The sequence below is a fragment of the Lytechinus variegatus genome, chromosome 1 (genome assembly GCF_018143015.1).
Source record: "Lytechinus variegatus isolate NC3 chromosome 1, Lvar_3.0, whole genome shotgun sequence".
Taxonomy (NCBI): Eukaryota; Metazoa; Echinodermata; class Echinoidea; order Temnopleuroida; family Toxopneustidae; genus Lytechinus; species Lytechinus variegatus.
The window spans coordinates 20,925,267-20,939,540 of NC_054740.1; the positions used below are offsets into that span (position 1 = coordinate 20,925,267).

At 33.8% G+C, this 14,274-nt stretch overlaps 1 protein-coding gene across 18 annotated transcripts in view; it reads right to left on the reverse strand.

The window, feature by feature from the left end:
• Positions 1-14,274, reverse strand: part of LOC121408832 (rho GTPase-activating protein 26-like) — an 89,370-nt gene that overhangs the window by 40,372 nt on the left and 34,724 nt on the right. For all 18 annotated transcript variants that reach the window (XM_041600634.1, XM_041600625.1, XM_041600616.1 and 15 more), the window contains exons 4-9: positions 13,993-14,064; positions 13,354-13,455; positions 5,583-5,693; positions 2,783-2,825; positions 1,341-1,402; positions 92-154 (exon numbers count right to left, since the gene is read on the reverse strand). In XM_041600634.1, coding sequence (XP_041456568.1) covers positions 92-154; positions 1,341-1,402; positions 2,783-2,825; positions 5,583-5,693; positions 13,354-13,455; positions 13,993-14,064 — 453 coding nt within the window. The remainder of the gene's footprint in view (positions 1-91; positions 155-1,340; positions 1,403-2,782; positions 2,826-5,582; positions 5,694-13,353; positions 13,456-13,992; positions 14,065-14,274) is intronic.

A 14,274-nucleotide genomic window follows, 5' to 3' on the forward strand; every position in this document is an offset into this window, starting at 1 on the left:
ATTGTACATTTGATTTTTATGAAACCGACCCTGATCAATCACAATTCTCTATGAGACAAGGACCTGGATAGGGAAAAATGTATGAACTCACTTCCATCATCTTGTGCATTAGATTCTCAGCTTCTTCTTTCGTTGCATCAAAACCTGCTCGAATCTGAACATGGAAATTTGATAAAATAAATGGTTAAGATGATAAAATGGTAAGGAAATGCATTTTATGGCAAAGCCACTGAGTCACAGATAATATATTTGAGTTCCAAAGTTCTAAAGCAAATATTCACATTGTTCAATATGCTAAAGTATTTCCTGAGACACCCTATACTTACATACATGATAGTTTTGCAATGTTTCATCTAACTCCCAACTCCCCCAGGTTTCATTTAAATGAATGCCCGATGGTCTTGTAAAATTTCCTTTGCAAATGCTCAGAACAATTTTTGATTAAATTCCAAATATTTATTCAAGTATTTACCTTGTTGCTTCTTTTCATGAGAATGCATGTTTGGAAATGAATTTCTGCTTTTCCATGTTTATACACCACTCATTTCTTGAGACACCTTGTATTTCCTTTCCTCTCTTATAATCATGATGTATAGCTTGGCAATGTTTGCTAATGTATACCCAGGTGGCCACGTGAACTTGACTTTGTAAATATCAAGCCGCATTCCTCATGTATCAAATTGAAAAAATATGTTTGCATTCATTGGTTGTATCAGCTGTGTCCCAGTACGGCATGCCTCTATGCTGTGTAAGGAGCTTAGGCAGAGGTCATACATGTAGCCATATTCCATCAAAGTTTTTGTTTGCTAAACAAATGATGAACTCATCAGTATTTTAAGGAAGATATTGCATGTATAAGATCTTTTTATAGGAGGATGGGGGGAAGTTTAGATGTGATTTTTGAGATATGAATCAGGGCCACTTCAATTCCTGGTACACTATCAAAACACACTTTTCCAGGGTACATCAAATAGGGTGTAAATGAAATATTTTATCTTTGGATACATTTCCAACAACTGTATATAATTATATGCAAATTCATAGGAACAAAGCCAGTCATTAAAGAATTATGGGAAATAATATCTGCCTTAAGAGCAGTAACAACTCCAAAATGACACAATTGAACTACTTAAATTCCATCAACTGTATAAAACGAAAGAAAATATATTTGAACAATTTATCTCCTACTTTTGGAGGAAATCCAGTAGCAATGTTGAAACTAAAACAAGGATTCAATATCATCCAGGGACCTCACAGAGGAAGACAAAACAAAACTGTAGATGTATACCAGCTACAGGAGCTTTGGTAGAAATAACAAGATTAGACATTGTCTTACTCACATTTTGTAATTTCAGTTGAAGTTCTGTCATGTACGGTTTGAACTCTCTTGATACTTCATGACCTAGATGTAAATATGAAACCATGTATAAACATCGATTGATATCAACTTTCATTTATTTCCATGTCAAAGGTCAACCATCGTCATGTCAACATGGGAGCAATTTTCTGCAGGGAAGTAAGGATATGCTTCACTATTCTACCACTACTTTATCATTCTCTCTCTCTCTACCTGCCCTTCTTTTCATATCTTGTTTTTATTTAATGTTATTTTCACTTCAGAAGTATCTCCTTTCATTTTAATCATCTTCACAAGGCTACTTGGGTCTGTTGCAAAAGTACTATTAATCATTAAGGTATGTTTGTCATCCAGTTGCAACTTCCATGAAATACTTAATGTTTGGCTGACAAGTTACAATGGTAGTTACCACATTTGTAACTTTTATGCACAAGGCACTGGTCCATCATCTCTAAATCGGTTCATTTCTATTTTTTGTCTTATTTCTTCGATTCCTCATAAGAAAATCATAAATTCTTAACTACCCCACATACGCTTTCACATGTTGATGATAAAGCATTCATTTCTTGTAATCTCTAATAGTTTCCAAAGTCACTTTGATCTTTAATCAAGATGGCTAGAAAGATAGATTTTACCCTTGCCTGTTTCACAAGTATCAAAGTTCTTACAATATTTTTTTCATATTTGTATACAAATTCATTGAGGAACATGAGACAACCCTTTTTATGTTGTTTCTTTTAAAGTAAAAAGATTCTTTTTAAAGAATGATATACCACATGCAAAGTAGGGGAATCCCCATGACTCTTCAATCGTCAAAACTAATTAATAATTATACAAAAGAATCCTGAGAGCATTGCAGAGTGCAGACAGTCTAAAGTGATTTATGATCATCTCTAACAATAATATCTCATCATTCAGTTTCTGGTTTTTATTCTCTTCCCAAACATGGATGAGAATCTATAACCACTACTCTCATACTTGTAAGTCTTACTATACAAGAATTTCATTTGGAAATGGTACAGAAGTATGATACAGAATTACTTGATGGAAAAGTCTTGGGACATTTCATAAAGATGTTAATAGTTACGCATGACTTTATGCACAACATTTGACCTACTCTTGTGCTCAGTGATATATACTTCTGTAGCTGACTTTGTTCCAGTCCTGCGTTATGTGCAAAAAGTATGTGACTAATGAATAGCTTTATCAAACACCAGTTAGATAGGCTTGGTGGTAGTAATCATGTTTGTATCTTCAACAAGTACTTTAATATCAATTGCCTACAGAAAATGAATATCCGGGTATCACGCAAATAGAAAGTTTAAGAAGTACAAGGATACATATATCCTAATTAGGAAAATGAAACAATCTAGTAGTTCAGGGGTAATTTGATAAAAGGATTTGTCTGTTGTAATTCCAACTAACCTTGATGGTAGAATGTGAGCCAGCTGTACATGAATCCTAATAACTGTAGAAGAAAAGAAAAGAATTATTAGTGGACGGTTTCACCAACATTTTCGTCTGACATGTTATCAGATCTGACAACTTTCCTTGATTTTGATTGGCCGAGAAGCAAAGTTCCTATGGTATCTGTCAGATGAAACAGGACTTGTCAGACAAAACTTCTAATAAGTCCTTTCATAGAAAGTTCTCCTGGGGCCCGTTGCAGAAAGAGTTGCAATCGATCGCAACTCCAAAAATCATGCGCAACTTGATTTTCAGCGTTTAAACGCAACTCTTTCTGGAACGGGCCCCAGGTCTTAAGAGATGTTATACTATGCAATACTAGATTTCAATATTGAGTTTCAATGCTCTAGTCACATTAATACTTCTGATATTATTGGAAGCATTGTTCAGTTTGGAGTAGGTGTGGCCAGAGTGACTATTGTAGCACAAGACCCTGTAGACATACAGCAATCTGAAAGGATATCTGTTATCTCATACTGTTTGTCATCTGTTCATTATTCAGTTTATTACCCAATCTTTTCATCTTTAATTATTTTCAAATATCTTGACCTATTGTAACTCATTAGTATCAAGTTAACAAGCCTTCTCCTGGCTTTTTAGTACACTCCTGTTTCCCATTCATTTATCTTTCGTCTTATTTTTATATCGTTTCAATGATTTGGCAATAATACTTTATCACTTTCGTCTGTATTTATTCATATTTCAATGATATGTTTTAATTTTCATTGTCTCTTAGTTTGCACATGATCACGATATCAACTTGTATTTTTAATGAATTGGAAATAAATGCTGAATTGAATTGAAAAGTATTGTCCTATGGTATTGGTTATCTCAAAAGATTCCTGATACTTTTAATCAGGGTCGGAATGAAGCAGCACAAGCTAAAAATGGTTTCATTCCTAGTCAAAGTGACTCATAAATGAGTCGGTTTGACTAGGAACAGAAATGACGCCAGCTGGCAGCCTGGCACCATTCTGACTGAAGAAAGCTGAAGATAGGGTCTTATATTTCAAAGCCTTTGTAACTCATAGGGTATGAATTACTAACTTGTGCTGGTACAAACAACAGTACACCATCTTAACACATAGAGGTACATGTATGCACCTTTTATAACGTAAGATCCTCAAAATGGCAAATTTATTTAATTTTCTATGAAATATCATAATTTTGAAAAAAATATGGATATAACCATCAGTCAAAATTTATCATAAGAGCCAATTTGTAATTCTAAGTAATGATTTTGTTGTTTTTCTTGCATTGCCAATTTAAAGTGTGTAATGTTTAAAGTTAAATGGCTTTTATGAATAGCACAACATACATGCACTGTTCCAGAAATGGTGGTACCATTTTCAGGACATTTCCTCTTTCTAATTTATGATTGCTAGCATTAAGGATAAAAAGAAAGTGCAAGTAAAATATGTATCCTAACAGAGACATTGTAACTCTTTCGCTCCTGAAAATAATGTTGTACATTACTCAGGCTAATCAAACTTACTTCATAACTATGTTTATCATATCCATTTGAAAAGGAAATAAAATGAATTTCTATTCAAACCATTCCTATCCATGAACACAATATTTTACACCTTAAGGGCAGCAAGTAGAGAAGCCATGGACTCAACTCCTGTTTGTGATTGATTGTATGTAATATGAAAATATTCTCATACAATAAAAAAAATATGAAAGAGTAGGGCAAATCTCTGCTATTTTGTAAAATACTTTGCTCTATAGTTTGAGGGCAAGTTTTGCCATTTGAATGGTACAGCTCAATTTCATATTGCCTATTGTCAGCTGACTATATATATTTCAATGCTATTGCAAATGAACATATATATCATCTTGTGGTAATAACTCAACTGCATGAGGAATTAAACCAGGAAGTTGATAAATATCAGGATATTTGGAAATATTTCAGTTTACAAATTAGAGGTAGTTTGATAATTTGTCCAGGAATCAAAATCAAAATCACCTATCCGGGTTCTGTTGTATTACAGACAAACTTTGCTTGAGCTACAGTGACTAAAAAGCAGTCATTCACATGTCAAGATATTTATAATAGGAAATTCATGAGTTGCATAACACGATACCATTAATAATTCTTCCATTAGGCAAAGCTCTCCATGGGTTGCTACCCTGACTAACACACATGCTCTGCCTGTTGGATGATCCTAGATACCATATCTACACTTTACCTCAATTACTCGTATTTGTCACTCTTTCATTTATTTATTCTTTTTATTTTTTTGATAGTTAATGACTTTTATTTGATCAAAACTTTCAGGTTATCTCTAATTCCACCGAAAGCATTTTTTTTTTTACTTTTTGCTTTAGAAAATGTTTATTCATCCCTTTGAGTAGGTAGTTAAATTGTATTAAATGAGTGTTTGTACTTAGGTATCAATATACTCAACTACTTTACCAAAGCAAGCAAATATTAGATTTCAATTTGTGCACACATTGCCGAGTTTAATTGAAGCAATAATCACTGAATGCCTAAAATGAAAATGAAAGAATGAACCAGGAACATAAAGTAGATCACATGAGAATGAATGTGAGAGTAGAGATTGGTATGCAGATCAAAGTGCATGAGAAACAGGGGAGCATTTCATGAAAACAAATATTCCCTGATTACTGTTAAAGGCTACTGAAATTCTTTCTTCTGATTGGTTCAAAACAAATTAGTCAGTGAAAAATCACTGAAAGGATGGTTTACAAGGAAAAAACCTCTGATATAGCTTCTCAAAGGATGAGAACTTACCGTTTCTACAAACTCAAACTTTTTCTTTTCTTGAACTTGTTGCATTCTGAAGACATAGCAGAGTGAGTCTTTGTGAAACTGTCTTCTCTCCATATCAAGGGCAGCATCAGCCTACAAAAAAAATTTCAAAAATGATAATTATAATAATATATAATAATAATATATAGCATTTATGAGGCACCGATCTATCTAGTTGCCTATTCAGTGGCGCACTATATATTACCCCGGCTGTAGCTCCAGCTGCTAAAGGCGCTTGGTGCATTCAAGGAGTTAATCCTGCCGGGTACCCATTTACCTCACCTGGGTCGAGTGCAGCACAGTGTGGATAAATTTCTTGCTGAAGGAAAACACGCCATGGCTAGCATTCGAACCCACGACCCTCTGTTTGAAAGGCGAGAGTCAGAACCACTAGACCATGACGCACCTACAAGACCACGACGCGCATTTAGAGTGTACCTTCTATCTAGTTTTCTATCCATAGGCTCTGAGTTAATTATTATCATTTGATAATTATTTGTAATTATGATTGATTCAGAGGTGAACTGTTTAACTTTTATTTTCATGAAGGACTGTACTGCCATTTCAATATTAAATGAGTCCTTGAACTTACATTGTTATATCTTTAATAATCACTTCCTTTCAATACAAAAATGCAAACTGATTTCATTTGAAAGCATTCATAAAGCTAAGTCACGTCTGAATAAGTAAGCCTGGATTTATGTCACAGAATTAACAGATATCAATAATCTGTCATATATAATCTATGAACAATGTAAAGTTTTAAACACTCATCATTCAGGAATTCAAACACAGCCATATCAAAACAAGATAATCTATTTACAGTTTATAGTATCAAATATATTTGGACTAGAAAACAATCACAAATCTAATTTGCATTATAATGGCCTGAATTCCAATTTTAATCACTTTCTGCTCCATATGATATCCATGACCATTATATTATGATCAATATGGTTATTATCCGTATGTAATTATGAGTCATGATTATCCTGCTCTTAATGACCGAAACTGAAGTATTTTTGTGATCAGCATATAAGGAAAACATATTCTATTATTGGTATCTTGCTCAATTATCAAGCCATTTACCATATTCCACTTCTAATATTTCAAATATCATGTGGGAAAAACTGGAATGTTTCTGAAATATAACCTCTTCCTCTTTTTTGTTATTGCATACCCTTTGTTGTTGAAATTATAATTCCAATTATGTCATTCTTCTATTTGTCTGTCAAATCAATATTTATCATTGCATCAATGTGTAATTCATTGCTGGTTTATGAACTCAAGAGTAATACATGAGGTATGCAGACCTTTGTACAGAAAACATGTTATTTTGCAGACCACGTATTACGACTTGAATAAGCAAAATATAATCCAGACAGAAAAAGTGATCTTGCAATTACAGGGGATAGAATTCTGACATTATTTTCCTAGAAAAGCTACCAAAGCCAATCATGCTTAACCTAGAATTAGCTAGAACTAGACCATCTTGTAAAACCTTTAATACAATTCATAACATATGGTGAAAAAGTTTCGTTTCAGAACTGTGACTTTGTTGAAGAGGTAGAAACTGCAAATACGGGATTTCCCCAGACGGCCAGAATTTTATGAATACCTTGAATAAAAACATACTTTTAGAAATGGAGTTACCTGGGGAAAGATTAAGGTTACGTTTATGAAGGGGAGTGAACTGAATAACTATGCAACGATGACGCAAGCTTATTGGCATCAAACAGGGATCTTATGCCAGCAAACCACATTACTAAAGGAATTACATGTAGACAAAGATTACATCACAGAATATCAGTCAAAGATGACTTCTACCTTGGAAAAGGTTGAAAGTCACGAAGGAAAATAAAAAGAGAAAAATAGAGACAAAATATAATTTACCTGACGGTTACTTTTTATATTCAGAAATATCAGACACTCCCTCTCCCTTATATTCCCACTTCCCCCCCCCCCCGGCAAAATGCAATCAGTACTTCGACTTCTACTCAGCACAATCTATAAATTTAGACATAGCTCTCAGGAATGAAGTATTATTGCATATAATTATCTTTGTCAGTACACAAATAGGGAATAGACATACATTGTAAGGGAGATGATACATACGATCATCCATACCTAACATGATTGACCTGGGGTTATTAGCAGAAAGAGTTGTATCTTCAAATGCAACTATAAAAAATATCAAGCGCAAATCTTAACCATGCTCATTTGATTGGTTGAAAATGAAGTTGCGTTTGATATTCTTGGGGTTGTGTTTGATTACAACTCTTCCTGTAACAGGGCCCCTGTAATGGGATGGGAGGTTAAAGTACCTTGACACCACAGGAATGTCATTAAGTGGGACTGCAATGGGACTGAGACAGCTTTGAAGTAGTCATCAAAACAAATGAGGGTAATATAAATTGTTTTCATGAGACAACAGTGGGATAACATTTATAAATCCCTTTTTGAAATATTGTAATCACCTTTAATAGAGCCTGGCTAAATGAAATAAATGTTACTTTATATCATTATTGATTGCAATCAACCTAAGTGGAATCGAGAGTATGGATTTTATTTCAGAGATCCAAATTTTCAAACAAACTGCAATTTCCTCCTCTACCTTAATTTTCTATAGATCTGCACAAAGGCTGCTATAGAATTTTCAACCTATTTTTATGAAAAGAGGGAAACTGAATTTCTAATTTTAGTTAAAGAAATTGATATGTTAAGAATGAAAACATCAAGGCTATTTATAGGCCCTCTCTGGCTATTTCAGACAATGCAAGACCATCCTGTACCTCCAAGGTATTTTCATATCCTTTTTATAGATCATACCATCCACTAAAGGGGTTGGAAGGACATTACACTGTAGGTCATACTGTGCAATATACAAAACTAATACCCTACTGTTCATAGGGGTAATATTATTCAACATCACATGGTGTACAATGACAATAGCTGATTTCCTTCAAAACAAGGCCCATTATCAAGGGAGTTGTCACAATTAAAACTGGCTTACATGTTTGATTTGGTTCACCTATTTATGGAGAGCCAAATATTGACCTCTGGATATACATGTAATCATTTATTAACAATGCTTTGAAAATAAGAGGGAATACATGAAACAAATCTTCCCTTGTCATATCATTTCATTAGGAGTTTCACTTGTTTGATTAAAAACAAATCAAATCACAGGGGGAGAGGGAGTAAGTAATTGGTAGGCCTACTCCTCAAATGTAATGTATGTATGTTGATGAACCAAGCACACATATCCAATACATGGGCCTAATGGGGAATAAAACTTGTGAAACTTCACAAATTGGCTGTGAATTTTACAATTCTAGAAACACAGTTATATTTTTAAAAAGAACATGTACAGAGCAGCCCTCTTCCATTTCATGATATTCATGAAAGATCACAGCAGGAGTCATAAGATCAAAGAGAAGCAATATCCTGGAAAATTAGGTAAAAATATGAAACATAAAATATGTGATCCTCATGAATGTATAGTATATAATGTATAGAATGTCCTATTTATAGAGATGAGAAATAGGTTTCATATTTCGATTTGACAATTTTTTCCATCCAAAGAAAGAACTAGACATTTTGTGAGTTGGAGGGACTCAGAAGGCCCCAATATTTGTGTTTTAGTAAGATTTTAAGTCACATTTTACCGATTGCAAAACATCAATATAAGTCACATAAAATAAGTATTTTAACTGATCATAGTTAGCTATTGATCCTAAGGTGAATGTTGCCATATAGAATCATTAAGTTGAAAATAAAAACCAATAACTTTCTGATCATCAAATTAATGACCCTATCTCTTTTAAAAAGATACAAAATGTACATGTATATCTGCATTTTACCCCCCATCCCTACCACTTTCTAAAAAAAAGGCAAACACCAACAATACAGTTTCAGATTCTAAATAAAGCCATTATAGAGGGAAAGTAAAAACAATCAGTCCTTTGATTTTAATCAAACTTATGGGGTATTGCTAACAAGAAACTCACAATCAATCGCAAATCTATTTTAGGTTCCCAAGTCAATCAATCAACCATGTCTAGGCCTATCTTGAAACTCATTGCAAATATGAAATATATTGCTGGTTGGCAACAAGGAGTTAAAACAAATTACAGCTAAAATTGATCCATCAATTGTAAAACTGCAAAGAAATTTGCCATTGATTGCAAATATTCATCAACACCCCCTTTGACCACTGAGATATATACGTCAACATCCCCATTGATATATCAATTAAGTCATCGTAATAGGTTTATCTGTGAAAATAAAACAATATGGTTTTAAAGAGCTCTTGAAAGAACCAAATTTCCTTATTTCACTTGCCAATGCGACTATTTCTTATTCTGCAAGTTCAACGTCATCCTTTCTTTCAGTTCTTTAACTTCATTTGAGTACCGGGGAAAAAAAATCAATTTTCCCCAGGTGTCAAATGAGTCACAATTCACCATGGAAACAAATTGAGATAATATGTCTGGCAGTGTAGGCTGGCTGGGGATGAGATAAGTAACCACAAGAATATGGAGATATTATTTCTTAAACTTGCATGAGGAGGAGAACGAGGGGTATTAAATAATACCCTCGATTGTAGTTCATGTACGGAGATGATATCATCTGTTGGAGCAAGAAGGCTTTTAAATCTATATTAGTATTTGGTCTTTCTTCTTCTCATCATCAAACTATAGAGACAGTCAAATGATCATAGACAGTTCCAGAAACAATTGTACTCATCTACAGACTGCCAAAAGTTAGAAGATGAGAATCTCGAAAGTCAAAGATTTTGTCAAATGTCCAATGAAATACAATCAGTATAATATACATGTATGCACTTTCGCAATAAGCCAGTTCACGGTTAGCTCATGATCAACTTTTCTCAAATGACCTTTGTGATTTTTCATTAGGATGAGCACTATCATTTTCAAATGTAGATGTTGTGTAAGCTTTACCAGTAGAGTATTCAAATTCTAAGAACAAAAGGCATTGTATAGACCAGGTGACTAGGATAGTACATCAGGGATAAAGTTTGAAAATCTGTTTTATTGTCTGCCTTCATCACATTGTTTAGGCTACTGTCAAATACCACTGATAATGAAGTCTCCATTCATTACTCTTTAGCTTGGATGTGATAAAATGAATATTTTGAAAGGAATACATGAATAATCATCAAATCACAAATGCCTATGTCAGTGAATTTGAAAGCCACCTTCATGGTTTATCTCAAATGACCTTTTTCTGCTCGTGCACAGTTTACAATCATGAACAGACTTATAAGAGTTCCACCATACCACTTTTCCATACCAAAAATTCATCAAGCATAGTCTCTATGTATTGCATGCATGGCGCTGCACTAGGCCATCAAGGTGGTCTGCCCATTGGAGAACTCAATCCAGGTGTGAGACAAACCATGATTAGTTATCACCTTTTTTTTTATCATAACTAACATTTCAACTAAAAATTAGGGTGATAATACATTTGAAAGAGATTCAGTATACCTCTCATTATATCAGGAACCTTTTTTTTATTTCGATGAATGAAGTTAATCCCTTTAACAAGCAATACCGATCATCCTACACAAGTCATGTGGGTAGTCATTGCTGCGCCTTCTCTCTTATCTTAGTTTATCAACAAACATTATCACACTTTGAACTTCTGAATTGATAGTCATGATAAGATCCAATCTCTGATAAATGATCACATGTTTTCAGAGTCTCAACTCCATTTGCATTATGCTGAAAACATAAATTTTTATATTGAGCTTTATATTTTGCAACTAGAAAATTCCCAAAGATACTCTTAAGCTTAATTGAGCTGAGATAAAAATCAACTCGAAAACTCTTCAAACTTACACTGCATACCTAAGATCTTTTAAGATTTATTTGAATATATGATTAACCCCTCTAAAAATGTCAAAAGGTTTTCTTTATTGGTGTTTCAACAAGCAATTTTGTTTGTCCTGAGTCCATCTCTACATACACTTGAGCAAGTCTGGTAAATCATGAATGTTAAGTTGCATACCATAGAAACTTAAAGGGTCATTAACCAAACATGGTGTTCAAATCACGTTTACTTTACTACATTTAAATAGAGGAACTAAGATAGTGATATAGATTGAAGCATGATAGGGTGTGTGTTCCTTCCCCTACAAGAGATTGAGCAAATTTCCCTTCACATATTCTCATTAGGATCTTCAACATGATAACGCAAAATCAAGCAGGTGGGGATGAAATACGTCCTTCACCTGACTAGTCTATGAAGCAAGGAATAAATACACAGGGGCTGGGGGCAATTTAGCCCTCAAAAGCTGAAAAGAGCCCTGGAAACTAAAAAAAAAAGGGGGCCCTGGAAATCCCCATCCATCTCAATGTTAAAGCTTATCCAATTTTTGCAAATTTAGGCAGCTGTTGTGAAAAGTAGCCCCGGAAAAAAAAATGTGCCTGCTACGAAAAAATTGCCTTAAACTAACCACCTTTTAAAAGGCAACCAATATGGCTCTAGTACTAGAAACATATCACTAATAATGACATGAGCTGATCCAAAACTTGCCCCCCCCCCTCCAAAAATGGAAAAAAGGATAAAGGACAAAATATACTATCCTGAAAAGGGCCATTATATGATTCAATCAAAACCAGGATACAATACCGGCAGAATTAATAGAGTGAATCATCCACTATTTAAATGCTTAGTACAATGCAACAGATGGAGAATTTTAAAAAGACGTCTTTCTCCCACAATCATTGCCTATTCCAATCATCCACCCACAACCCATTGCTCCATCTCTATCTCGCAGACATCCATCAAGCCAACTACAGTCGCACCAATTTACCAAAGTGTGGATAAGGGCAGAATATCTAGGCCAATTTCCTCCACACATGTGCAGCCTTCATAACTTGTTAATAGGCCCGAAGCTGTCAGAGACCCAATGAAGCAGGGTTGAAACTTGTTTCCTACCCGTTTCCTGGATATTCCCTATGACCCTACGCATCTTACTTTCAAAGTATATCTTTATACAAAATGTCCACTAGGAGATTGTTGTTTTCTTTAAATATACATGACCTTGCCCTTCGCACGAAAATGAAGAAAATAATACAAATCGATAAAGACAAGTTGACGTTTTAAAGACCAGAAGTAGTAACTCATTTATGACCACGATTCTTAAAGAGTCAAATCCATAATTAAGGCATAGACATGGCTCATTAGAAAAGGAAGACTTAAGTTCATTGACCTGCATACAGCTTTAAGTTGAAATGAAATTGATTACTTCTTTCTGATTTGCCTATTTACTTCTCACTGATCAATAAGTCAAGGATTTCCAAATCATTTCCCAAAGTCAAGATGTTCTATCAAATATTGACAGGATGGATGGAAACATACTCTAAAATGATACAATTACAACTATTAGCCAAGTTATGAGAACTGGGGCCTGTCTTACCAAAGTTACCATTGATCCAATCAACCTCAACTGTATGGAAATCCATTGAGGTCACAATTTTTGTCTACAAAGATCTACACAACATCCCTTGTTAACAAAATTCAAGAAAACAATGAATGTACCACTTTAAAGCATATCTAGAAAATATTTTGAGCAAACATCCATTTTAAATGTTGATATTGCTGGCTTTCCATAGTTGAGATCGATCAGATCAATCGCAATTCTTTGTAAGACAGGAGCCCAGCACGTCAAGATGACACCATAAGTTTCCTGTATAAGATAGAATTCTGAGTGGATTACGATTACCTCTTGTAAAGAAGCTTCCTTTTTTCTTGTTGATAAACTGACATATGAATCAAGAGACTTGCAGAACTTCTCTGTTTGTCTTTCAAAGTCCTTCTTTCCTTCCTGTATACACAAAAGGAAAACATCAATTACTAGAAATAACTGTAGGTAAGGCAGTATGCCACTGTACTTTTACTAATATGAAGGGAGTTAGAAAATGAAAATAAAATATACCACGGTGTACTAAAAATATCATAATAGATAAATGACAATACAATTCAATATGTATTTTGATTGTTCTTAAAAAAATGAAATACTTGCATCATAATGGATAAATGAAAATAAAATACAATTAGATATGTTATGCATTTTGATTGTTTTTAAAAAATGAAATACGAGTATTTATTTCCTCCTTTAACTTTTTGTGTCTTTCCCCCTTAAGTTTTAATCAATATTTTGGTTTTTTGCCTCCTCTTTTGAGATTTGCTTGGTATAATGATCTATATTAAAATCTCTATATGTTCAAAATCTTATAATAGCTTAATGGTAGACTGCAGAGCCCTTTGAATGTTGCTATGGAATATCGTGTATCAGCTTTCATTTACCTCCAAACATTCATTATTCATCATTTTTTTTAGTGATAAAAACATCGATATTTACCTTAGCAGGACCAACTTGTTCTTTCCTAAAGGCTTCAAGTGGCACAATGAGCTGATCTTTGGCATGTTCAAGCTAGAGAAAAATACATGTAAAACATAATAACAAATGTATTATATAATATTTGAATAATTTCTTTTTTTCAAAATAAGTACCCAGGTGTTCGATATTACTTTCTCCTGTTTGATGTTCACATTATGACTGCATGAGATTAAACCATAAATCATGTTGAATGAGATAAGTTTCAAAGAACGATTTCATGGAGAGGTGATTTTGTATAACATT